General features: G+C 62.9%; 1 protein-coding gene and 1 long non-coding RNA gene across 2 annotated transcripts; one reads left to right on the top strand and one right to left on the bottom strand.

Moving 5' to 3' along the window:
* Nucleotides 1-66: 66 nt before the first annotated feature.
* SEMA6C (semaphorin 6C) lies at nt 67-16,825 on the top strand (the record flags this gene model as incomplete). Its single annotated transcript, XM_032712868.1, has 18 exons — nt 67-95; nt 2,629-2,711; nt 3,050-3,164; nt 4,418-4,475; nt 4,604-4,660; nt 6,809-6,910; nt 7,187-7,277; nt 7,379-7,501; nt 9,272-9,360; nt 10,162-10,379; nt 11,409-11,534; nt 12,607-12,762; nt 13,697-13,924; nt 14,809-14,955; nt 15,042-15,119; nt 15,226-15,322; nt 15,603-15,627; nt 16,200-16,825. Coding segments are annotated over 18 exons (2,448 nt in total), but the record flags the coding sequence as incomplete, so codon positions are not given.
* A 7,082-nt stretch (nt 16,826-23,907) lies between these two features.
* Nucleotides 23,908-26,528, bottom strand: LOC116799886. Its single transcript, XR_004361132.1, has 3 exons — nt 25,618-26,528; nt 24,753-24,855; nt 23,908-24,094 (listed from the first exon to the last, which is right to left on the bottom strand). It is a non-coding gene; the product is annotated as an uncharacterized LOC116799886 (long non-coding RNA).
* Nucleotides 26,529-26,820: the final 292 nt, after the last annotated feature.

Here is a 26,820-nt window from a genome sequence, read left to right as displayed (position 1 = left end):
CAGTGCCTCCCAGTAACTCCCAGAGCTCCCAGTAACTCCCAGCGCCTCCCAGTGCCCCCGGTGCCTCCCAGTGCCTCCCAGTGCCCCCCAGTGCCTCCCAGTGCCATCCCAGTAACTCCCAGTTCCTCCCAGTAACTCCCAGTGCCTCCCAGTGCCATCCCAGCACCTCCCAGTGCCTCCCAGTGCCTCCCAGTATGTCCCAGTCCCCGCCGGGCCGCGGCCCAAGTGCCACACGCCGGTGCGGGTGACAGGTCCCCCCCCCCGGGCACGGAGGGCGGGGGGGACACACGAAGGGGACACGCGGGGGGGGCAGCGGGTGACACGAGCGCGGGGTCCCCACGCGTGTTCGCGCTCACGCGTGTGCAACCCCAGTCCCACGCGCCCGGGGGGGTCCGCACAGCCCGGGGGGGGGGGGGTCCCAGCCCTGTGTCCCCCCTTCCTCCCCCCCGGGGCACACGCGTGTGCAACCCTCCCCCCCCACGGGCGGCTAATGAGGATCATCTCATTAGCGGCGATTAACGCCCGTCTATCTATAGGGCGGCCGCTCGGGGGGGGCCCCACGCGTGGGGGGGGGGGGAGTGCAGAGTCCCACGGGGGTCCCCCGGTCCCGCCCCCGGCCCCGCTGCGGCCGGTGCCCGGTCCCGGCCCGTTCCGGGGCGGAGCCGCTCGGACCGAGCGGGAGCGGAGCCGGTACCGAGCGCTGGGGGGGTCCCGGGGGGGTCCGGGGGGGTCCGGGGGGATCCGGGGGGGACGGAGGGGTCGGGAGGGGGTCGTGGGTCCTGCAGAGGGGGTGGTGGAGTGTTGGAGCGGGGCGGGTACGGGTGTTTTGGGGTGGGTTTGGGTGGTTTGGGGTGGGTTTGGGGTGTTGGGGCAGAGGGGGGGGCGACCTACTGGAAGTGGGTCGGGGGGGGTTGGAACGTGAGGGGTTTGGGTGTTTTGGGGTGGTTTCGGGGCGGGTTTGGGTGTTTTGGGGTGGGTTTGGGGTGGGTTTGGGGTGGTTTTAGGGTGTTGGGACAGGGGGTGGGTGAGAGGCTGTCGGTGGGTCGGGGGGGTGTTGGAGCGGGGGGGTCGGGGTGGTTTGGGGTGAATTTGGAGTAGCTGAGGTGTTGGGAGAGGGGGTTTGGGGTGCTGGAGGGAGTTGGGGGAGAGCTGGGGCAGGGGGGTTGGTGTGTAGGTGGGGTGTTTTGGGGGGTAGGTGGGGTGCTGTGGGGTGTTGTAGGGGACAGGTAGGGTGCTGTGGGGTGTTGTAGGGGTAGGTGGGGTGCTGTGGGGTGTTGTGGGGGATATGTAGGGTGCTGTGGGGTGTTGTGGGGGACAGGTAGGGTGCTGTGGGGCGTTGTAGGGTTAGGTGGGGTGCTGTGTGGTGTTGTAGGGGTAGGTGGGGTGCTGTGGGGTGTTGTGGGGGATATGTAGGGTGCTGTGGGGTGTTGGGGGAGCTGGACAGGGAGAGGGGCAGGGATGTCAGTGGAATTTTGGGACGGGGCACTTTTGGGGTGTCAGGGAAGGAGGTGGTTTGGGTGCTGTAGGGGAGTGTTGATGCAGGTGGGTTTGGGGTGGGTTTGGGGTGTTTTAGGGTGTCAGTGGGGTGCTGGGTGGTGTTGGGGCCCGGGGGGTGTAGGGTGGCTGTCCAGGGGTCAGTGTCAGTGGAGTGTTGGAACGGGGGGCTTTGGGGGGGTTCAGGAGGGATGTTGAGTGTTGTGGGGGTGTTGTGGGGTGCTTGGCTGCTGTGAGAGTGCTGTTGGGGAGTTTTGGGGTGTTTTGGGGTGTGTTTGGGTGCTGTACAACCAGGCACTGTGAGGGGTCTGGGGGGGGATGTTCTGGGGGGGTGTGAGTGAGTGTGGGGGGGGGTGTGAGGGGCTGGGGGTGTCAGGGGTGCACGAGCTGTGTCCCACTGCACTCCTGTGCCCTGTGTGGGGTCCTGGCAGCAGCTCCCGGAGCACTGGGAGCACTGGGAGCACTGGGACGGGGATACTGGGGGCACTGGGACAGGGACATTGGAGCAGGGACACTGGGGACACTGGGAAGGGGATAGTGGGGACCACTGGGATGGGGATAGAGGGAACACTGGGATGGGGATAGAGGGAACACTGGGATGGGGATAGAGGGAACACTGGGATGGGGATAGAGGGACACTGGGATGGGGATACAGGGAACACTGGGATGGGGATAGAGGGAACACTGGGTTGAGGATAGAGAGACACTGGGATGGGGATAGAGGGACAGTGGGATGAGGATAGAGGGACACTGGGATGGGGATAGAGGGAACACTGGGATGGGGATAGACACTGGGATGGGGATGTAGGGACACTGGGATGGGGATAGAGGGACACTGGGATGGGGATAGAGGGACACTGGGATGGGGATACAGGGAACACTGGGATGGGGATACAGGGAACACTGGGATGGGGTACAGGGATGCTGGGATGGGACCGCTGGGAGGAGAGGGCTGGGGACGCTGGAAGGGGACACTGGGAGCACTGTCCCCACACTGTCCCCACTCCACACCCCCCTCCCGTGCCTCAGTTTCCCCCCACTCGGAGCCCGGGGCGGGGGGGGGAGGGGGTCTCCCTCAGCCCCACCCGCGATGCCGAGGGTCCCGCTGCGCTTCGTCCTCCTCCTCCTCCTCCTCCTCCTCCTCCTCCTCCTCCCCGGGGCCACCGCACATCCCTTCCCGCGGGACCTGGTGGCTCGGAGCACCGTGGGGCTGCCAGGTGAGGGGGGGGCTCGGGGGACGGTGATGGGGGGGTCGGGAGGGTGATGGGGGGCCCAGGAGGGTGATGGGGGCTCGGGAGGGTGATGGGGGGGCCCGGGAGGGTGATGGGGGCTCAGGAGGGTGATGGGGGCTCAGGAGGGTCATGGGGGGCTCGGGAGGGTGATGGGGGGGTCCGGGAGGGTGATGGGGGGCCCAGGAGGGTGATGGGGGCTCAGGAGGGTCATGGGGGGCTCGGGAGGGTGATGGGGGGGTCCGGGAGGGTGATGGGGGGCCCAGGAGGGTGATGGGGGTCTGGCGGGGCTGGCTGGGGGTCACCGTGTCCCCCCCCTTCCCCAGCCACGGCCTCGTACCCCCGCTTTGGGGGGCTCCGGGGGGACAACGGCACCGCCCGGCTCGGCCTCGACTTCCAGCGCATGTTGCTGCTCAACGGGACCCTGTTCGTGGCCGCCCGGTGAGCGGGGCGGGGACACCGCGGGCAGGGCGGGACCCTCGGCGGGCTCCGGGGCACGGCCGGTTGTGCTTCGGGAGCTCGGACACCCCTCTGTGTGCCTGTACGTCCCCGTGTGTGCCTGTGTGTGCCTGTACATCCCTGTGTGTGCCTGTACACTCCTGTGTGTGCCTGTGCATCCCTGGCTGTGCCTGTGCATCCCTGTGTGTGCCTGTACATCCCTGAGTGTGACTGTGCATCCCTCTGTGTGCCTGTACATCCCTGTGTGTGCCTGTACATCGTTGGCTGTGCCTGTGCATCCCTGAGTGTACCTGTGCATCCCTGAGTGTGCCTGTACATCCCTGGCTGTGTCTGTGCATCCCTGGCTGTGCCTGTGTGTGCCTGTGCATCCCTGGCTTTACCTGTACGTCCCTGCGTGTGCCTGTACATCCCTGAGTGTGCCTGTACATCCTGTGTCTGTCTGTGCATCCCTGGGTGTGCCTGTACACCCCTGTGTGTGCCTGTGCATCCCCAAGTGTGCCTGTACATCCCGTGTCTGTCTGTGCATCCCTGGGTGTGCCTGTGCACACTCGTGTACCCTTGTGCACACCTCTCTGTACCTGTGCACCCCTGTGTGTGCTTGTACACACCTGTCTGTGCTTGTACACCCATGTCTGTGCTCGTACACCCCTGCGTGTGCTTGTACACCCCTGTGTGTGCCTGTGCACCCCTGGCTGTGCCTGTGCACCCCTGTCTGTGCTCCTGCACACTTGTGTGTGCTTGTACACCCCTGTGCGTGGTTGTGAACCTTCTCTGTGTCTGTGCACCCCTGTCTGTGCTTGTACATCCCTGTCCATGCTTGTGAACCTTATCTGTGCCTGTACACCCCTGTCTGTGCTTGTGCACCCCTGTCTGTGCCTGTACACCCCCACCTGTGCTTGTACACCCCTGTCTGTGCCTGTACACCCCTGTCTGTGCTTGTGCATCCCTGTCTGTGCCTGTACACCCCCATCTGTGCTTGTACACCCCTGTTTGTGCCTGTGCACCCCCACGTGTGCCTGACAAGCTCCTGTGTGTCCACGCACACTCCTGCACACCCTTGCACGTGCTTGTGCCCCCCCCTTCCCCTCCCACGGCCTCGTGTGTGACCTCTCCCCCCTCACACCAGTCCCCTGTGCGTGTGAAGGGCGTGTCCTGTGTCCCCGTGCCCCCTCAGGTGCCCCCCGTGTCCCCTCAGGTGCCCCCCGTGCCCCTCTGACACTCCCCCCCCCCCCCAGGGATCACATCTACGCCTTCGAGCTGGGGCGGGACCGGGGGACGCTGTACCCGGAGCGGGTAAGGGGGGACAGGGAGGGGGACACGGGACAGGGACAGGGACGGGGACACGGCCCTGGGGACGTGGGGGGGACACAGGGGGAGGGTCTCGGAGCCCACCCACCCCCTGCACCCCTCTCACCTGGCAGCACCTCACCTGGGAGCCGCGGGACAGGGAGAACTGCGCCATGCGGGGCCGGCGCCAGGTACGGGGGGACCGGGGGGGTTTGGGGGTACGGGGGGGGTGTGGGGAGGGGGAAGGGGGTGTGGGGTGGGGGTTTGGGGGTACGGAGGGTGGGGAGGGTGTTGGGGGGGTGGGATTTTGGGGGTACAGGGTGCTGGGGATGTGAGGTGCAAGGGGCGAGGGGGATGTTGGGGGTACAGGCGTGGGGGGGTTGGGAGTACAGGGGGTGGGGAGGGTGTTGAGGACGTGGGGGTACAGGGGGTGGGAGTTTGGGGGTGCTGGGGGTGTGGGGTACAAGGGGGGGGTTGATGGGGGTACAGGCAGGGGGAGTTTGGGGGTACAGGGGGTGGGGAGGGTGTTGGGGACGTGGGGGTACAGGGGGTGGGAGTTTGGGGGTACAGGGTGCTGGGGGTGGTGGGGAGGGGTCAGAGGGTGTGTGGGGGGGTGTTTAAGGGTACATGGGGTGGGGAGGGTGTTGGGGATGTGGGGTACAGGGGGTGGGAGTTTGGGGGTGCTGGGGGTGGGGAGGGATCAGGGGATGTGGGGGTGCAGGGGGTGGGAATTTGGGGGTACGGGGTGCTGGGGCTGTAGGGTACAAGGGGCAGAGGGATGTTGGGGGTACAGGCAGGGGGGGTTTGGGGGTACAGGGGGTGGGGAGCGATCAGGGGGTGTGGGGGTACAGGGGGTGGGAGCTTGGGGGTACAGGGTGCTGAGGGTGGTGGGGAGGGGTCGGGGATGTGGGGTGGGGGTTTGGGGGTACAGGGGAGGTGGTGGGGAGGGGGAATGGGGTGTGTGGGGGGGTTGAGGGTACAGGGGGTGGGGAGGGATCAGGGGATGTGGGAGTACAGTGGGAGTTTGGGGGTACAGGGTGCTGGGGGTGGTGGGGAGGGGTTGAGGGATGTGGGGTGGGGGTTTGAGGAGGGTATTGGGGACATGGGGGTGCAGGGGGTGGGAGTTTGGGGGTGTGGGGTGCAAGGGGTGGGGGGATGTTGGGGGTACAGGCAGGGGGGGTTTAGGGGTACAGGGGATGGGGAGGGATAAGGGGACGTGGGGGTACAGGGGGTGGGAGTTTGGGGGTACAGGGGGGGTGGGGAGGGATCGGGGGGTGTGGGGGTGCAGGGACTGGGAGTTTGGGGTGCTGGGGGTGTGGGGTGCAAGGGGTGGGGGGATGTTGGGGGTACAGGCGGGGGGGGTTTTAGGGATCCAGAGGATGGGGAGGGATCAGGGAATGTGGGGGTACAGGGGGTGGGAGTTTGGAGGTACAGGGTGCTGAGGCTCTGGGGTGCAAGGGGTGGGGGGGATGTTGGGGGGTTTGGGGTACAGGGGGTGGGGAGGGTGTTGGAAATGTGGGGGTGAAGGGGGTGGGAGTTTGGGGGTGTGGGGTGCTGGGGCTGTGGGGTGCAAGGGGCGGGGGGGATGTTGGGGGTACAGACAGTGGGGGTTTGGGGGTACAGGGGGTGGGGAGGGCTCAGGGAATGTGGGGGTGCAGGGGGTGGGAGTTTGGGGGTACAGGGTGCTGGGGGTGGTGGGGAGGGGTCAGAGGGTGTGTGGGGGGGTGTTTAAGGGTACATGGGGTGGGGAGGGTGTTGGGGATGTGGGGTACAGGGGGTGGGAGTTTGGGGGTGCTGGGGGTGGTGAGGGATCAGGGGATGTGGGGGTGCAGGGAGTGGGAGTTTGGGGGTACAGGGTGCTGGGGGTGGTGGGGAGGGGTCGGGGGTGTGTGGGGAGGGGGTTGAGGGTACTGGGGGGAGGGTATTGGGGACATGGGGGTTCAGGGGGGAGGAGTTTGGGGGTACAGGGTGCTGGGGCTGTAGGGTGCAAGGGGTAGGGGGGATGTTGGGGGTACAGGCGGGGGGGAGTTGGGGGTACAGGGGGTAGGGAGGGTGTTGGGGACGTGGGGGTACAGGGGGTGGGAGTTTGGGGGTACAGGGTGCTGGGGGTGGTGGGGAGGAGTTGGGGGATGGGGGGTGGGGGTGGGAAGGGTGTTGGGGAAGTGGGGGTGCAGGGGTGGGAGTTTGGAGGTACGGGGTGCTGGGGCTGGGGGTACAGGCAGTGGGGGTTTGGGGGGTGCAGAGTTTGGGGGGTGCGAGGAGCGGGGGGGCTCAGGGCAGGAGGAGGTGGTGACACCGGGGTCCCCCCCACGTGTGTGTGTGTGTGTGTCCCCCCTCAGGATGAGTGTCACAACTACATCCGGGTGCTGGTCCCCCGGGACCCCGAGACCCTCCTGGCCTGTGGCACCAACGCCTTCAGCCCCCTGTGCCGCACCTACCAGGTGGGGGGACCCCGGGAGAGGGGGGGGGGTCATGGTGGGGGGCTCAGGGCCTGCTGGGGGGGGCAGACGTGCCAGGGAACAGCGGTGGGGGGGACAGGATGAGTCTGGGGGAGGTCTCAGGATGGGGGGGGGGGGGTCAGTTCTCAGACGTGTGACGAGCGTGAGGGTCCTCAGCACATCCACGCCGGGGCTGGGGGCAGCACGGGGGGGGATGTGGTGGGTGATTTTTTGGGGTGGGGGGGGTGTCTCACTGTCACACCACACCCCCCCCCCAAGGTGAGCAGCCTGGCTCAGGTGGGCGAGGACGTGAGTGGCCAGGCCCGGTGCCCCTTCGACGCCAAGCAGAGCATCGTCGCCCTGTTCGTCGGTGGGTGCCGGGGAGGGGGCGAGGGGGGTCTGTGGGTTTTGGGGGGGCACGGGAGAGGCGGGGGGGGGTCAGGGGTGACCTGGAGTGTCCCCCCCCCGCAGATGGCAGCCTGTACTCGGCCACGGTGGCCGATTTCCAGGCGAGTGACGCCGTGATCTACCGCAGCCTGAGCCCCGGCAGGGCCCCCCTGCGCACCCTCAAATACAGCTCCCGCTGGCTCCAGGGTACCCCAAAATCGGGGGGGGGGGGAGCTGGGGGTCGGGATTGGGGGTGGGGGGGATGTGGGTACATGGGGATGGGGTGAGGGGGGGTTGTAGGAGGTGTGGGCGGAGGGGGAGGTGGGGTACAGGGGGGTAGGGGGGGGTCTGTGGGGATGGGATGTGGGGGGTACAGGGGTGTAGGGGTGGGGGATATGGGGGTGGGGGGGGATGTGGGGAGGGGGTGGGGGGGGTACAGGGGTGTAGGGGGTCCGTGGGGATGGAGTGTGGGGGTACAGGGGTGTAGGAGGGTGTGTGGGATTGGTGGTACAGGTTTAGGGGGTCTGTGGGGTTAGGGGGGTATATGAGTATGGGGGGTGGGGGGTACAGGGGTGTGGGGGGGGACGTGGGGATGGGATGTGGGGGGTACAGGGGTGTGGGGGGACGTGGGGATGGGATGTGGGGGGTACAGGGGTGTAGGGGTGGAGGATACAGGTGTAGGGGGGGCTGTGGGGAGGGGGTTTCAGGGGTACAGGGGTGTAGGGGGGATCTGTGGGGATGGGGTGTGGGGGTACAGATGTAGGAGGTCGATGGGGAGGGGGGGAGGGGGTACAGGGGTGTAGAGAGAGGGTGCAGGTGTAGGGGGGGTCTGTGGGGATGGGGTGTGAGGGGTACAGGGGTGTAGGAGGATGGGGAGTACAGGGGTGTAGGGGGGGTCTGTGGGGATGGGGTGTGGGGGTACAGGGGTGTAGGAGGTCGATGGGGATGGGGTGTGGGGGGTACAGGGGTGTAGGGGGTCTGTGGGGATGGGATGTGGGGGGTACAGGGGTGTGGGGGGGGTAGAGGTGTAGGGAAGGTCTGTGGGGAGGGGGTGTGGGGGGTACAGGGGTGTAGGGGGATGTGTGGAATTGGGGGTACAGGTGTAGGGCAGTCTATGGGGCAAGGGGGGTACAGGTATAGGGAGTCTGTGGGGATGGGGTGTGGGGGGTACATGGGTGTGGGGGGGGTGGGATTGTGGTGGTACAGGTTTAGGGCAGTCTGGGGGGTAAGGGGGGTACAGGCATGGGTGGTATATGAGTATGGGGTGTGGGGGGTACAGGGATGTAGGAGGATGGGGGGTACAGATACAGGGGGTCTGTGGGGATGGGGTGTGGGGGTACAGGGGTGTAGGGGTGGGGGGATATGGGTGTAGGGGGGGCTGTGGGGAGGGGGTGTGGGGGGTGTAGAGGATCCTGGGTACAGGTATAGGGGGTCTGTGGGGATGAGGTGTGGGGGGTACAGGGGTGTAGGGGGGTGTGTGGGATTGGGAGTACAGGTTTAGGGCAGTCTATGGGGTAAGGGGGGTGCAGGTATAGGGAGATATATGAGTATGGGGTGTGGGGGGTATGGGGGTGTAGGGGGTCTGTGGGGAGAGGGTATGGGGGGTACAGGGGTGTAGGGGTGTGTGTGGAGCAGGGGTACAGGTGTGTGGGGGGATATGGGGCTGGGGTAGGGGAGGTACAGGGGTGTAGGAGGATGGGGGGTACAGGTATAGGGGGGATCTGTGGGGAGAGGGTGTGGGGGGTACAGGGGTGTGGGGGGGGTGTGGAGCAGGGGTACAGGTGTGTGGAGGGATGTAGCAGAGGGTCTCAGGTGTCTCTGGGGTCTGGGGGCACAGGGCTGGGATCTGGGGGCACAGGGCTGTGGGGCCATAGGGGGGTGCAGGGGGCAGGGGACGGGGTGAGCACAGGGGTGGGGGACGGGCACAGGAGGTGACAGGAGCTGATGGGCCCTGTGCCCCCCCTTGACCCCCCCCAGAGCCCCACTTCGTGCAGGTGCTGCCCTACGGCCCCTACGTCTACTTCTTCTTCAGGGAGGTGGCGGTGGAGCTCAGCGCCCTGGGCAAGGTGGGCACGGGGAGGGGGGCACGGGGGAGCCCCTGGGTGGCCATCATTGCCCCCCTGGGTGGCCATCATCACCCTGAGTGACCATCATCATCCTGGGTGCCCATCATCACACCCTGGGTGCCCATCATCATGATCCTGGGTGGCCATCATCACCCCCCTGGGTGCCCATCATCACCCCCCTGGGTGCCCATCATCATCACCCTGGGTGCCCATCATCACCCCCTGGGTGACCATCATCACCCTGAGTGCCCATCGTCATCATCATCCTGGGTGCCCATCATCACACCCCTGGGTGCCCATCATCACCCTGGGTGCCCATCATCACCCTGAGTGCCCATCGTCATCCTGGGTGCCCATCATCATCCCCTTGGGTGCCCATCACCCCCCCTGGGTGCCCATCATCACCCTCCTGGGTGGCCATCATCATCACCCTGGGTGCCCATCATCATCCCCCCTGGGTACCCATCAGCCCCCTGGATGGCCATCATCATCACCCTGGGTGCCCATCATCACCGTGGGTGCCCACCGCCCCCCCTGGCATCGGGGCAGGGGGGGCTCCAGTGCCCCTCGACAGGGTGTCACTGTGCTGACCCCCAGGTGCCCTTGGCACTGACCGTGGGGGTCCCTGGCACTGACCCACAGGGTGCCCTGGCACTGACCATGGGGGTCCCTGGCACTGACCTGAGGGTCCCTGGCACTGTCCCGGGGGTCCCTGGCACCGACCTGGGGGTCCCTGGCACTGTCCCGGGGGTCCCTGGCACTGCCCCGGGGGTCCCTGGCACTGAGCGGGTGCCCCCTCAGGTGCTGGTGGCGCGGGTGGGCCGCGTGTGCCGCAATGACCGCGGCGGGTCCCCGCGGGTGCTGGAGCGGCGCTGGACGTCGTTCCTGAAGCTGCGGCTGCACTGCTCCGTGCCCGGAGACACCGTCTTCTACTTCGACGTCCTGGAGGCCGTGACGCCCCCCCGGACCCTGCACGGCCGCCCCGCCGTCCTCGCCCTCTTCGGCACCCAGCCCAACAGGCAGGGGGGGCACGGCGAGCAGGGGGGTGAGGGTGGGGACGGGGGGACACGGGGACACGGGGACAGGGAATGAGAGTGGGGGGACATAGGGGATACAGGGGGGGGTGAGTGGGGACAGGGGGACACGGGGACAGGGGAATGTGAGTGGGGGGACATGGGGGATACAGGGGGGTGAGAGTGGGGACAGGGGGACACGGGGACAGGGGAATGTGAGTGGGGGGACGTGGGGGATACAGGGGGATGTGAGGGTGGGGACAGGGGGACACAGGGACAGGGAAATGAGAGTGGGGGGACATGGGGGATATAGGGATGTGAGGGTGGGGACAGGGGGACACGGGGACACGGGGACAGGGGAATGTGAGTGGGGGGACGTGGGAGTACAGGGGATGTGAGTTTGGGGACGTGGGGGTACAGGGGATGTGAGTTTGGGGACATGGGGAGGGGGATTGTGGCATGGGGATGGACTCACGCATGGACATAGGGATACAGGGGATGTGAGTGTGGGGACATGGGGACACAGGAGATTGTGACATGGGGATGGACTCACACGTGGACAAGGGGACATGGGGAGGGAGTTACCCACAGGGACATGGGGACAGGTTGATGGGGATATGGAGATGGACTCACATGGGGACATGGGGACAGACTTCTATGGGGACATGGGGGTGCACTCACACGGTGGCAAGGGGACACGGGGACACAGGTTTATGGGGACACGGGGAGGGAGTTGCCCAAGGGGCCACAGGGACACAGGGCAGGGGGAGGGCATGGACAGGGACATGGGAACAGGGGGATGGAAGTGTGGGGATGGACCCACAAGGGGGCATGGGGACAGGAGGGTGGACCCTCGGGGATAAGGGACACGGTGACACGGAGATGGACTCAGGTGGGAACACAGGGATGAACTCACGGGGGGACACGGGGACACAGTGGGACAGGACACGGGGAAACAGAGCTTGGGGACACCACGGGGACACGGAGGGGCCCTGGCCAAGGCAAGGCCACGGTGTCACCCCCCTGTCCCCGCAGCATTCCCGGCTCAGCCGTGTGCGCCTTCTACCTGGCCGACGTGGAGAGATCCTTCGAGGGGCCCTTCGCTGAGCCCCGGGGGGCTTCCTGGACCCCCGTGCCTGAGGACAGGGTCCCTCAGCCCAGGTACCCCCCTCAACCCCGTGGAGAGGGTCCCTCAGCCCAGGGACCCCCACACATCCCTGGACAGGGTCCCTCAGCCCAGGGACCCCCACACACCCCTGCACAGGGTCCCTCAGCCCAGGTACCCCCACACACCCCTGCACAGGGTCCCTCAGCCCAGGGACCCCCACACACCCCTGCACAGGGTCCTTCAGCCCAGGGACCCCCACAACCCCCTGGATAGGGTCCCTCAGCCCAGGTACCCCCACACACACCTGGAGAGGGTCCCTCAGTTCAGAGACCCCAACACACCCCTCACAGGGTCCCTCAGCCCAGGTACCCCCACACATCCCTCACAGGGTCCCTCAGCCCAGAGACCCCCCACAATCCCCTGGACAGGGTTCCTCAGCTCAGGTACCCCCACCCCACCCCTGGATGGGGTCACTCACCCCAGACACCCCCACCCCACCCTTGCACAGGGTCCCTCAGCCCAGGGACCCCCCTCAACCCCCTGGACAGGGTCCCTCAGCCCAGAGACCCCATACACACCTGGAGAGGGTCCCTCAGCCCAAGGACCCCCACCCCACCCCACCCCTGGACAGGGTCCCTCACCCCAGATACCCCCACCCCAGTGCCCAAGGACAGGGTCCCTCAGCCCAGAGACCGCCACCCTGGACAGGGTCCCTCAGCCCAGGGACCCCCCCACACACCCCTGGAGAGGGTCCCTCAGCCCAGAGACACCCCCCTACCCCCTGGACAGGGTCTCTCAGCCCAGGTACCCCCACCCCAGTGCCTGAGGAGAGGGTCCGTCAGCCCAGGGACCCCCACAACCCCCTGGACAGGGTCCCTCAGCCCAGGGACCCCCTCCCCACCCACACCTGCACAGGGTCCCTCAGCCCAGGGACCCCTCACCCCACCCCTGGAGAGGGTCCCTCAGCCCAGGAACTTCCATATACACCTGGACAGGGTCCCTCAGCCCAGGTACTCCCACCCCACACACCCCTGCACAGGGTCCCTCAGCCCAGGGACCCCTCACCCCCCCCAGGTGCCCCCGGGGTGGCACAGACACCATGTCCCCACGTCCCCTGTGCCACAGGCCGGGCTGTTGTGCCGGGATGGGACCTGCCAGCGGCGTTGTCACCTCTGGGGACTTCCCCGACGAGACTCTGGTGTTCGCCAAGGAGCACCCGCTGCTCCACGGGGCACTGGCACCCGCCGGAGGGAGGCCCCTCTTCACCCGCACCGGCACCAGGTCAGGGCACGGGGTGGGCTGGGGACAGGGTGGGCTTGGGGACAGGGTGGGCTGGGGACAGGGTGGGCTTGGGGACAGACAGAGGTGGTCTTGGGGACAAGGTAGGCTGGGGACAGGGTGGTTTTGGGGACAGATAGGGGTGGCCCTGGGGACAGACAGGGGTGGCCTTGGGGATAGGGTGGGCTGGGGACAGAGTGTCCTTGGGGACAGACAGATGTGGTCTTGGGGACAGACAGGGTGGCCTTGGGGACAGGGTGGGCTGGGGACAGACAGGGGTGGCCTTGGGGACAGGGTGGGCTGGGGACAGGGTGGTTTTGGGGACAGATAGGGGTGGCCCTGGGGACAGGGTGGGCTGGGGACAGGGTGGGCTGGGGACAGACGGGGTGGTCTTGGGGATAGGGTGGGCTGGGGACAGAGTGTCCTTGGGGACAGACAGGTGGGCTGGGGAGAGACAGGGGTGGCCTTGGGGACAGACAGGGGTGGCCCTGGGGACAGATGGGGTGGCCTTGGGGACAGAGAGGGGTGGCCTTGGGGACAGGGAGGCCTTGAGGACAGGGTGGGCTGGGGACAGGGAGGCCTTGGGGACAGCAGGGGTGTCCTTGGGGACAGACAGGGGTCCCCTTTGGGGACAGGGTGGCCTGGGGATAGGCTGGGCTGGGGACAAGGTGGCCTTGGGGACAGACAGGGGTGTCCTTGGGGACAGACAGAGGTGGCCTTGGGGATGGGACACCCCCGGGGGCAGGTGGTGGCTCCGGGGGTGCAGGGGCTGAAGGTGCTGCACGGCGGGGAGGGTCCCTGTGCAGGGCTCCTGTGCGGGGTGTGCCGGGCCAGGGGGGCGAGTGGGAAGCCCCCGGGGCAGCGGCAGCCCTGGTGGTAGCCCCGGTGGCAGCCCTGGTGGCCCGGAATGCGAGGCAGGGCCGCGGTGCTGGCACAGGCTGACCCAGCTGGCCGTGGACGCGGGCGCGGGGCCCCGCGGGGACCACACCGTGCTCTTCCTCGGCGCCGAGGACGGGCGGGTGCTGAAGGTCCTGGTGGCCACGAGGAGCCCCGAGACCACCGAGCCCCCTGCGGGCACCGTGGGCCCTGGGGACACCCCCGGGGCTGGGGACAGCAGGGACAGGACGCTGCTGCTGGAGGAGATCAGCCTCTACGAGCCCGGGCGGTGAGGGGGGCCCGGGGCTGGGGGGGTGGGGGCATCTTGGGGGCTGGGGGTGCTGGGGGGCTTCGTGGGGGCCGTGGGTGCTGAGGGGTACCGTGGGGGCTGGTGATGCTGGGGGGCTGTGGGCACTGTGGGTGCCAGGGGTCTGTGGGTGCCAGGGTGGGCTGCACTTACACCAGGCTCTCTGGGGGTGCAGGTTCTGGGGGTCTGTGAGAGTCTGTGGGGTCTGTGGGTGCCAGGGTGGGCTCACTCACCCCTGGCACTCGAGGGGGGCAGGTTCTGGGGGTCTGTGGGGTCTGTGGGTGCCAGGGTGGGCTCACTCACCCCTGGCACTCGAGGGGGGCAGGTTCTGGGGGTCTGTGGGGTCTGTGGGTGCCAGGCTGGGCTCACTCACCCCTGGCACTCGAGGGGGGCAGGTTCTGGGGGTCTGTGGGGTCTGTGGGTGCCAGGCTGGGCTCATTCACCCCGGGCACTCTGAGGGGTGCAGGTTCTGGGGGTCTGTGGGGTCTGTGGGTGCCAGGGTGGGCTGCACTCACCCCGGGCACTCTGAGGGGTGCAGGTTCTGGGGGTCTGTGGGGTCTGTGGGTGCCAGGGTGGGCTGCACTCACCCCGGGCACTGTGTGGGGGCAGGTTCTGGGGGTCTGTAGGTGCCAGGCTGGGCTCACTCACCCCAGCTACCTGGGAGTGCAGGTTCTGGGGGTCTGTGGGGTCTGTGGGGTCTGTGGGTGCCAGGTTGGGCTCACTCACCCCGGGCACTCTGGGGGTCTGTGGGGTCTGTGGGTGCCAGGCTGGGCTCACTCACCTCGGGCACTCTGGGGGGGGCAAGTTCTGGGGGTCTGTGGGTGCCAGGCTGGGCTCACTCACCCCGGGCACTCTGGGGGGGGCAGGTGCCGGGCCCCGGGGGTCTCGGGGGTCCCCAGCCGGGTGCTGGGGCTGGAGCTGCACCCCCCGGGCCGGGAGCTGCTCGTGGCCTTCGCCGGGTGCCTCGTGCGGGTGCCCCTGAGCCGCTGCCGCCGCCACGGCTCCTGCCGCAGGTGAGGGGGGCACGGGGGGCACTGGGGGGATGATGAGGAGGCACAGGACTGTGCCAGGGTAACTCCACCCCCCCCATGTCCCTCAGGAGCTGCCTGGCTGCCCGGGACCCCTACTGTGTCTGGCTGCCCCCCCAGGGCTGCGTCCCCTTCTCCGAGGACCTCCCGTGAGTGTCACCCCCCTTCCTGGGGGTCCCACACCTTCACCCCCCCTCTGGATCTCCTGGGGGACACAGCAGGGACAGAGGGTGACATCCCCTCTGTGTGCCCCAGGAGTGGCTTCCAGCAGGACGTGGAGGGATCCCTCGGGATCAGCGGGACCTGCCAAGGTGAAGTGGGGGGGACGTGGGGGACACTGGGGGGGGGGGGGGTTGGAGGTGTGGGGGGCACTGGGAACGTGGGAATGTTCGGGGATATAAACGTCACCATGGGCATTTCTGGGGACACGAGGTGACAGGGGGGATGCAGGTGGCACCGCGGTGGCACTGGGGTGGCCCTGGCACAGGTGGGTGATGCCAGAGGATGGGGAGGACACTGAGGGGACACGGGGGGGCTCCGGGGGTCAGGGGGGGTCCAGGGGACAGAGGGGCCTGGCCTGACCCTGCTGTGCCCCCACAGAGGCACCGGTGGTGGGGCAGGAGGGGGAAGAGGACGAGGAAGGGGACCTGGCCCACGGTCAGTGACACCACCGGGGACCCTGGGGAGAGACCCTGGGGAGAGACCCTGGGGAGGGACCCTGGGGAGGGACCCTGGGGAGGGACCCTGGGGACCGGGCAGGGGGGTCCCAGGGCTGGCAGAGGGATCCCGGGGAGCAGGAGGGACCCCGGGGATAGGAGAGGAGGACTCCAAGGACTGGGGAGGGACAGGGACTCTGGGGAGGGGGAGACACCCCAGGGACAGGGAAGGGACCCCCAGGGACAGGGAAGAGACCCAGGGAATGGGAGAGGGACCCCCGGGAAGGAGAAGGACCCCGGGGTGAGGGTCCCAGGGTCAGGAAAGGGACTCAAGGGGTGAGGGGGGGGGGCTGCAGGGACTCCAAGGGTGGGGGGGGGACCCCAGAGACTACAGGGACTCCAAGGGTGGGAGGGGAACCCCAGGGACCAGGAAGGGACCCGGGAGTGTGAGCGGGACCCCAGTGACAGGAGGAGGCAGGGACAGGGACCCCCAGGGGTGTGATGGGGACAAGGGGAGGCTCCGGGGGGTGCAGCCCCCCCTCCGGCGGTGCTGACGGGTGGTCCCATCAGCAGGGGTGCGGCGCCCCGGGCCGGGGGCCGCGCTGGCGGTGCCGCTGCCGGTGCTGGTGGGCTGCGTGCTGGGCGCCTTCGCCCTGGGGGCCCTGGGGGCCGGGCTGGTGGCCACCTGCTGCCACCGCCCCGCCGTCCCCAAGGCTCCCCCGGAGCCCCCGGCCCCGCGGACCCCCGCCCAGCCGCCCGTGCCCCGCCTGTACCCCGCGCTGCCCCGCGACCCCCCCGAGCTGCCCACCCCCGAGCCCACCCCGCAGCCCCCGGCCAAGACCCCCCGGGAGCGGGCACCGCCGGAGCCCCGACGCGGCCCCCAGAGCGCCCAGCTCGGCGGCCTGGGGTGCCCGGAGCCCCCCGGGCCGGGACCCCCGCCCAGGGCCGCGCGGGAGGAGCCGCTGCAGCGGCCGCACGGGGGTCCAGGGGGCGCGGGCTGGGCCGGGCCCCCCCCCAGCAGCGGCTCCTTCGCCAACCGGGTGCAGCCCCGAGCCCTGCTGGCCCTGGCCCCCCACGACAGGGCCCCCCTGCGCCTGGACGTGCCCCCCGACAGCCCCCCCCTCGAGCGCTCGCTGTCCATGAAGCCCCCCGTGCTCCCCAAACCCCTCCTGCTGCCCGCGGCCCCCGGGAGGCCCTGAGACCCCCCCCCCAGGGACACTCTGGTCCCCAGTGGCCATGGGGGACCCCCAAACTGCAGCTGAGGGACCCTTGAGCCCCCCGGGGACATCCCAATCCCCCGTGCCCATGGGGGACCCCCCAAGGGACCCCTGAGCCCCCCAGGGACACTCTGGTCCCCAGCGCCCATGGGGGACCCCCCAACTGCAGCCGGGGGACCCCTGAGCCCCCCCAGGGACATCCCGGTCCCCAGTGCCCATGAGGGACCCCCAAACTGCAGCTGAGGGACCCCTGAGCCCCCCAGGGACACTCTGATCCCCAGTGGCCATGGGGGACCCCCCAACTGCAGCTGAGGGACTCCTGAGCCCCCCAGGGACACTCTGGTCCCCAGTGCCCACGGGGGACCCCCCAACTGCAGCCGGGGGACCCCTGAGCCCCCCCAGGGACATCCCGGTCCCCAGTGCCCATGAGGGACCCCCAAACTGCAGCCAAGGGACCCTTGAGCCCCCCGGGCACATCCCAATCCCCAGTGCCCATGGGACCCCCAAACTGCAGCTGAGGGACCCCTGAGCCCCCCGGGGACATCCCAATCCCCCGTGCCCATGGGGGACCCCCCAAATGCAGCCGAGGACCCCCAAACAAGCCCCTGCCCTGTGGGAGGGTCCCCATGTCCCCAGGACGGCCCCAGTGGGGGTCCCCCCCCATCATCCCCCTGCCCCGGGGGACCCCCAATTCCCCCCCAGCTCTCAGCCCGTGGTGGTGACGGGGGGTCCCTGTGTCCTCCACAGAGGTTTCTGGGGTCCCCACATCCCCCAGCTGACCCCACAGAGGTTTTTGGGGTCCCCACATCCCCCAGCTGACCCCACAGAGGTTTTTGGGGTCCCCACATCCCCCAGCTGACCCCACAGAGGTTTCTGGGGTCCCCACATCCCCCGGCCGATCCCACAGAGGTTTTTGGGGTCCCCACATCCCTCAGCTGACCCCACAGAGGTTTTTGGGGTCCCCACATCCCCCAGCTGACCCCACAGAGGTTTCTGGGGTCCCCACATCCCCAAGCTGCAGTGACAATCTCTCATGTCCCCAATTTCCCAGGGTTTGGGTTTGGGTTTTTTTTTTTTTTGATCCTTTCTAATTTATTTTCTGCTCTGGGCAGGGGGGGGTGGGAGCTCCTGTCCCCCCCTTTTTGCCCCCCAACCCCACCCAGGGGACACCAGGGAGGGGTGACACTCCTGGTCCTACCGTGTAGGAGCAGGGCTGGGCCGTGGCCATGCACGGCCTGGGATTTTATTAAAAAATACAGCACCAAAAATAAGCATAAAGGGTGACATTTCTGCATTTTCAGTAGGAAAGAGGAGGGGGGCTGAGCCCCCGAGTTCCTGTCCCAAAAAGGGACCTGTCCCCCGTTCCTCCAGCGATCAAAACAACCCCATAAAAGCCCAGAATAATCAAATAATCGGGTTTGGCCCCAAGAAGAGGGTGGGAGGGAGGGAGGGAGGGGACCCCCACGCTCAGACTGCCCGGGTTGGTGAGGACGGAATTTGGGGGTTCTGGGGGGTTTCCTTCGCTCATCCCAACCGGATTCACAGGGATTTGGGATAACAGGGACATCTTCCAGGGGTCTAATTACCCCAGAGTGGGTTAGTTACCCCCAGAGTGGGTTAATTACCCCCAGAGTGGGTTAGTTACCCCCAGAGTGGGTTAATGATCCCCAAGAGTGGGTTAATTGCCCCCAGAGGGGGTTAATTGCCCTCAGAGTGGGTTAATGACCCCCAGAGTGGGTTAATGACCCCCAGAGGGGGTTAATGACCCCCAGAGGGGGTTAATTGCCCTCAGAGTGGGTTAATGACCCCCAGAGTGGGTTAATTACCCCCAGAGGGGGTTAATTGCCCCCAGAGTGGGTCAGGCAGAGGGAAGGCAGGCGGGATTCTCCCGGGATTCTCCTGCCCACACGGGCAGGGATGGGATGCCAGGCTCGAGGCGCGGGCACAGCCCGGCCCAGATTCCCGGGGGAGGGAATTTACTGACCCCAAAAACGCCTCTTTGGCCTTAAAAACCTCGTTGTTTTGTTTTGTCCCGGGTTTGAATTCCAGGCAGAGTTCAAATTCTCCTCGGTTTTGGGGCCCCTTCTGTACCACAAAGACTGAAATCAGGGGATTCCCCCCCAAAAGGCAACGGCACTCACAGCTTTATTTCCACCCAAAATAACCCCAAACCAACCCAAATCGGGTCCCATGAGCCCCTGGACTTTTTATTTTTCATTTCCTCCTCCGCAGGGGAAGTTTCTTCCCCGGCTGAAGGGATTTTTTGGGTAAAAATCACCTTTTTTTCGGGTGCCTTTCCCGAGCAGGGAAGGCACAACACAAACAGCTGCCAGACTCCTCAGATTTACAAATAACACCACGAATTTCAGGCAAAACGGTCAAACAAAAGTTGAAAGTGTCCTTTAAATCCACAAAGAACTCCCAGGATTAGGATCTGCCTTGGATTCATCTGGTGGTGCAGGTTCTTGGTTCAAAGAAGGCCCAAACTGTCGATTTTTCGGTCAAACAGACCCAAATCAGCAAAGTTTGGGGGGGAAGGGAAAATAAAAAGGTTTGAGTTCTTTAAAAAATACAAATTTTAGTTAAACAAAAAATGACATTTTTATCTCCAAGTCCCGAGCTGTCCCATCTGGATTTCCATGTGCAATCAGTTTACACCGTGGCAAGTAGGATATTTGCCTAAATATCCTAAAAATGAAGGAATTTTTTATGATTCCTTCGGATGGTCTGGTGGAAAAACTCCCCTAAATTGTTCCTGGAACAAAGAGGTGAAGGTTGGTATTCCCTGACAAACACCCAACACTGCCTCAACTCGAAAAATTCAGAGTTCTGGACGGCAAAAACGTGGATAAAAGGGGGAAAAAATCCCTCCCACAGGTCCGAAAATGTTTAAAGCGACACCCCAGGAGGGTGGTTTTTGTCGAGGTCCCAGATCTGGTCCCTGGGATTTGCAGGTTCTTGCACAAAGTCTGGGCTGGGCTGGAATTCCCAGGCAGCTCAGCACTAATCCAGCTGCTCTGGCAGGGAGGGATTTCTCCCCCTTTTCCCAACAATGCAGGTATTGACATCCCAGGATAAGCCGTGGGGTCACCTGGCCAGGAGGAATTTGGGGGAAAAGCTGCTGATCTCTCCAGGTCAAGGTTTAAAAGCTCCTTTTTGGGAGGAGAGGGAGGGTGAGGGGGGGGGGGGCAGCACCGCCTGGAACAGCCCCAAATTTAACCAAAAAGAGGGAAAATCGGAGTGATTTCCCTCTGTGAACAGCGGGACTGGGAGGTGGCAGGAAATCCTAAATCCCACCCCAGTAAAAAACCCCACAGGTACAGTCAGAACTGGGAGGTCAGGGGGTGGTTAATGACACACTGCCCTGGGGTTTTCCCAAAATGTCCCAGCATTTCCCAAAATGTCCCAGCATTTCCCAAAATGTCCCCCCAGGTGGTTTTGGGGGGAAAGAGGAGACCCTGTGGCCTGACAATTCCCAGGCTGAAATACCCAACAAGTCAAAAATCTGCATCTTAAAAAAAAAAACCAAACCAACAAACCAAAAACTTGTGAGGAAAAAAACAAAACGTCTCATTTTGATGCCTCAATAATGCAACTTCCAGCCCAGACGGGGTGAACTTGAGGAATAGGAAGTTCTCCTGGATAATTCCCGGCCCTAAGCTCCCAAGCAGCTTTGAGCACATGCAAATTTCCAGGGAATAAACATCTTCTAATCTGTAAACATCAAGTTTTTCGCTCGGGGAAGGAGGAGAAAGCTCATGTGAGAGGCTGAAGGTGGTGCTACCTCAACAGTTCCCTCTTTGTGCCCCGAGCCAGGAATGAGCTGTAGCAATTTGGCAAATAATTGGGAATAATTAAAATTGTTTTTTTCAGCAGGGAAAGTCTGTAAACAGACAGGGCTGATGTAACCTCTGTGTGTGTTGTGTGTGTGTGTGTGTGTTAAAGAGCTGCTCTGCTTCCTAATCCTCTTTTCCTGCCCTGAAGTTAATCCAAATAATGGAGTATCCCTGGGACAGGCTGGAAGAATTGGCGGTAGTAGGCAAGGCAGGGAATGACATCCCTGAGGGAAACAGAGCCTGGAGCTCTGCCCTGGTTTGTGGAATATCGTTTATATGGGTCTTGTAAAACTGGGAGACTCGTGGAATCACAGAATAATGGACTCACAGAATCACGGAATCATGGAATCACAGAATCATAAAAATCATAGAATCACAGAATCATAGTATCACAGATCAACGGAATCACAGAATAATGGAATCACAGAATAATGGAATCACAGAATAATGGAATCACAGAATAATGGAATCACAGAATCCCAGGATCAGCCAGGTTGGAAAGGACCTCCGAGCTCATCCAGTCCAGCCCTCCCTCCAACCCCGCCGTGGTTCCCAGCCCGTGGCACTGATGCCACGTCCAGTCTGGGCTTAAACACCTCTAGGGATGGAGAATCCACCCCCTCCCTGGGCTGATCACTCCCTGGAAAGAATTCCTCCCTAATATCCAACCTAAACCTCCCCTGGCACAGCTGGTGACCCTCTTGTCCTGCTGCTGGTTCCTGGGAGCAGAGTCTGATCCCCCCAGCTCCCCCCTCCTGTCAGGGAGTTGTGCAGAGTGGGGAGGTCTCCCCTGAGCCTCCTCCTCTCCAGGCTGAGCCCCCCCAGCTCCCTCAGCCTCTCCTCACGGGAATTGTGCTCCAGACCCTTCCCCAGCCTCGCTGCTCTTCCCTGGCCCTGCTCCAGCCCCTCCATGTCCTTCCTGAGCTGAGGGCCCAGAGCTGGACACGGCACTCCAGGGGATTCCCCCTCCCAGGGGCACAATCCCTGCCCTGCTCCTGATCCCGAGCCAGGCCGGGATCCATCGGCCCTCTTGGCCACCTGGGCACACTCCGGCTCATGTTGAGTGCCCTGGGCAATTCACAGCACAGGGTGTGTTGAGGCTGATGCCCTGATCCATTTGAGACCCACTCTGGGATGATTTAGGTCGTGGTTTCAGTGTTGAGGCTGATGCCCTGATCCATTTGAGACCCACTCTGGGATGATTTAGGTCGTGGTTTCAGTGTTGAGGCTGATGCCCTGATCCATTTGAGACCCACTCTGGGATGATTCAGGTCATGGTTTCAGTGTTGAGGCTGATGCCCTGATCCATTTGAGACCCACTCTGGGATGATTCAGGCCGTGGTTCCACCGGTTCAGGGATTTACTCCCACGGGATGCACAAACAGTCCCTGCCCGGCTGCCAAAGTGCCAACGGCCAACTTGGCATTTCTGCTCCCGAGGGCGTCGGGTTTGCAGGGAGAAAAACAAAACATCCCAGCAACAAAACATCCCAGGAGCGATTTAACCACCCCCAGTCCCCGGGAATTCCCGTGGATGTTTAACCTGGCACTGCCAACCTCAGCGGGGGGGGGGTCACAGGTAGCTGGAATGTCTCCTTTTGGGATTGTACCCTCACCCTGTTGCCCACCCAGGGGTCATGGGTATCTGGAATGTCTCCTTTTGGGATTGTATCCTCACCTGCTGCCCACCCAGGGGGCACAGGCAGCTGGAATGTCTCCTTTTGGGATTGTATCCTCACCCTGCTGCCCACCCACGGAGCTGCTCCAGGGATGGTGACAAGGACACGCCACCGACCCCGGGGGTGGCAGAGCCCCCAGAGCATTTTGCTCCCGCCCCTTCCTCCGTCCCACCTTGGGAAAGGGAGCAAATGCCAAGAGAATGAGAGCCAAGGGTTTCCTTCTCTCTTCCTGGAATAGAAACCGAAGGGGAAAAGCTCGAGTGTGTGGCTTGAGGCTCCTGGGATCGGGGGAAACAATGTGGGAATACGGCAAGTGTGGGTAGGAAAAAGAAAATAACAGCACTGCCCCTCGGCAAAAACAGGGGTTTAGGGTAAAACCAGCAGGGTTGGAAGGTTCAGAACAACCCCCAAGGAGCATCAAGTCAAGGTTTGAGGGTTCAGAACACCCCCTGAAAGAGGATCAAGTCAAGGTTTGAGGGTTCAGGACACCCCCCAAAGAGCATCAAGTCAAGGTTTGAAGGTTCAGGACACCCCCCTAAGGAGCATCAAGTCAAGGTTTGAGGATTCAGAACACCCCCAAAGAGCATCAAGTCAAGGTTTGAGGGTTCAGAACACCCCCCAAAGAGCATCAAGTCAAGGTTTGAGGGTTCAGAACACCCCCTGAAAGAGGATCAAGTCGAGGTTTGAGGGTTCAGAACAACCCCCAAAGAGCATCAAGTCAAGGTTTGAGGGTTCAGAACAACCCCAAAGAGCATCAAGTCAAGGTCCCCAGAAACCCCACAAACTGCGACAGTCTGAAGGTTCAGAACACCCCCAAAGAGCATCAAGTCAAGGTTTGAGGGTTCAGAACACCCCCTGAAAGAGGATCAAGTCGAGGTCTGAGGGTTCAGAACACCCCCCAAAGAACATCGAGTCCATTTGAAGGTCGGGTGGGTGATCCTGGAGGTCTTTTCCAACCTTCAGGAGTTTGTTTGGTGTGGATTCCTACACAAAGGAACCCCCCTGGAGCTGGAGGCAGCTGCTGAGCAGCCCTGGCTCTGCAAAGCTTCCTTCCATGGCCCTTCCCTTGGCTGCATCCTGCTCCCAGCACAGGAAACCGGGATCTGACCCGCTGCTGGTGCCAGACAGGAAAACACTGGAGCACCACAGGTCAAGGAATCAGTGCTGTGGCACCAGCAGCCTCAAGAATTTAAATGACTCCCCTCTGAGACTGCAGGGAAAAAAAAAAAAAAATGTGCTTGGCTTCGGGGAAAAGAACGGAACTGAGAAGTGAAGGGATCAGATAAACTTCCACTTTTATCAAACTCACGAATTTGGAGTTAATTAAAGGTCAGGCACGGCAGAAAAGACGATTTAAAAAAGCAAAACCAAACAAACAACACGAACTTTCCTCTAAGAAAAAAAATCACCAGAGCCTCGAAAACATGGGAGACAATTTCATTCCAAACTATTTTGTCCAGGTTTGTGTGTTAAAGTCAAGCCACGTCCCTTATTTATTTTTAAAGTGGTTGTTAAAGCACATCAAGGGCAACAAACCTTGGTGTCAAACCTGGTGGTTAACAAAAATCCATTTATTTCCTCGGGGATCCACAGGCTGTTCATTTTATTTAGTTTCCACTAAATAAATAAACAACCCAAAGTCACCCAAGTATTATCATCATCTACTTCTCAGCCCAAAATAAGGCAAACTGGCTTCCACCTCTTAAATTGCCAACAACATTGCAACAATTTCATCACCTAGAGATCAAAACAACCAGCTATGAAGTATTTTCTCCAGTGGAGAAAGGGAAGGGGCACAGACAGTTTTTTAATCAGAGGTCCCTCTCCAAAAAGTCACTGCAAAAAGGGCTTTGATATTATTCTAGGACGGGCTGAACCCGCTCTGACATTTTTAATTGAATTTAAATTAAAACTGAAGCCCACCCGAAGCTGTTCCTGGTGGTCATGGATGGGTCTACTTTCAAAATTGTGGAAATTAAAGAACATTTTTCCATTTCTTGCCCCTTTGCTGCACAATTTGGCCACTTGTGCCACTGGATTTCAGCATTTCGGGCCTTTCCTGCTCCCCTCTGGGGTTCAGCACCGGGAGAACCAGTGGGAGGGGGATTGAAAGGAGATCAACAAGCCCTCCCCGCCCCAAAAACAATGTTTCTTCCTCCAATTGACCACAGTTAACTCCTATTCAAAGCAGACGTGGGGAGAATGGAACAGGAAATTACCTAAATGGGTGCAGAGAACCCACAATTCGTCTTTAAAAAGGGGAAAAAAAAAAGAGATCCTGTTCCTCGGGGCCAGGGCAGATGAAGAGATTAGGAGCACACAGGGGGAAGTTCACCTAAAGTTCTCCTGATTTAACCCTTGCAACCTATTTTCTCTCTTTTTCACCTGATTTTACCAGGTTTATTTTCACGCAATACTTGGTCTGGCAGGTGAAAACACCGCAGGCTTAAGAGACTTCAGCACCTCCCAACCTTCAGCCCAGCTAAAGATCCTCGTTCCTACTCGAAAACAGGAGAGAGAGAAGGGAAAAATCATTATCTGGGAGTGTCAAACGGGAGGGTTTTGTTGAGATTAAGGTGGTCGCTGATGCCCCCTCGTGGGAAATGAGAAATTCAGCTCCTGACAAGGCCCAGCACGGGCTGTTTCCAAGCTCTGACTGACGCTGGAAGTGTCTTAGAGGGAAAATCCCGGGGTATTTTAGGCCAGTCCCACGTGGGGGGTGGCGTGTTGGTGGCACTGGAAAAGGGGATTATGGAAAGGAGAGGTGGGGGTTTTGCAAGGAGATCCCGTTCAGCCACAGAGCCTGGATGGATCCAAGGGATTTGTGGATCCAAGGGACTTAAGAGGGATCCACGGGACTCGAGAGGGATCCACGGGACAGGGGGAGCAAAGTGAAACAAAGGCAGAGAGGGAAGGGGATGGATTTCCACACCAAAGCGATGGGAAAAGGAAAAATTATTCCAACTAAAGGGCTGAACTCCCACCAGGAGAAGGTCTAAACAGGCTGTAAACAGCAAAACCCTCACTCAAAAACCTGCAGTAAAGTGAGCAGCCCCTCGCACTGGAACCACCTCTGTTTACACCAGTCGTAGGAACCTCCCGTGGTAAAAACATCCCGGGGCAGGAAGCAGCAGCTGGGCGGGTTTGGCTGCATTTCAGCCCTTTCTCTTTACTAAATATCCACCTGCCCTCTACTGGTGGGAGACCCTAGGAGATTTTTTTCCCAAGATTTTCCCCCTCAAGGCGCCATAAAACCTTACCTGAGATGGGTTTGGCACCTGCTGAAGAATGAGAGTGGTGAGAACGAAGGGCGAGGTGAGAGCCACGGTGTTGGTGATGGGGTTTGTTCTCTCTGGATCAGTCTCCACCTGGTTCTGCACCGTTTCCTGGGAAAAACTGGGATGAGGGATACATTTACCACTCTTTCCCTGGTATTTAACATCCTTGAAACATCTTGGAAGCACGGAATGGTTTCAGTTGGAAGGGACCTTAAAAATCATCTCATTCCACCCCCTGCCATGGGCAGGGACACCTTCCACCATCCCAAGTTGCTCCAAGGCCCATCCAACTTCCAGGGATGACGAATCCACAGTTCTCTGGGCAACCTGTGCCAGGGCCTCACCACCCACACAGCAAATAATTTCTCCCCACTATCTAATCTAAAGCTTCCCATTCTTCGGCTTTCAAAAAACCTCCTGGACCATCCCCCAGAGATGGTCCCTCAGCCCCTTCCCTCATGAGGGGGGTCCCCCGACTCCCCTTACGGGGTCCCTCCATCCTCAGACCCTCCCAGATCGCCCCCTCAGAGGGTTCCCAACCCTTTCCCTCACGGGGATGCCCCCTCCTCAGACCCCCCATATCGCCCCCCTGAGAGGGTTCCCAACCCCTTCCCTCATGGGGGTGCCACCTCCTCAGATCCCCCAGATCACCCCCCTCAGAGGGTTCCCAACCCCTTCCCTAACGGGGGTGCCCCCTCCTCAGACCCCCAAGATCGTCCCCCTCTGAAAGTCCCCCAAACTCTTCCTTCACGGAGGGGGGGGGTCCCCTGAATCCCCTCACAGGGATTCCCCATCCTCAGATGCCCAAGATCATCCCTCTCAGATGGTCCCCCATCCCCTTCCCTCATGGGGGTCCCCACTTCTCAGACCCTCAAGACCACTCCCTGCAGAGCGTTCCCTGACCCCCCTCACGGAGGGCTCCTCCCCACACCCCTCAGGCCAACCCCGGCCCCGCTCAAGCGACTGTCGAACCCCCCCCTCCCGCCCCTTTAGCCGCCGTTCCCGCCCCTTTCGCCGCGGCCTCACAAAATGGCGGCCCCGGCACCGAGCCCGGGCGAGGCGGTGACGGCGGAAGAATAACGCTCCGCCAAAAAAAGAGTCCGTGCCGCGCCGGCGGAGGAAGGGCGGGTTGGCCCTCCCCGCGCTCTGTCTCCGAGGAGATTGTGCGGAATTTGGGGATTTCTC

This window comes from Chiroxiphia lanceolata, chromosome 29 (assembly GCF_009829145.1).
Source record: "Chiroxiphia lanceolata isolate bChiLan1 chromosome 29, bChiLan1.pri, whole genome shotgun sequence".
NCBI classification, from domain to species: Eukaryota; Metazoa; Chordata; class Aves; order Passeriformes; family Pipridae; genus Chiroxiphia; species Chiroxiphia lanceolata.
This window is presented reverse-complemented; position numbering and strand designations above follow the sequence as displayed.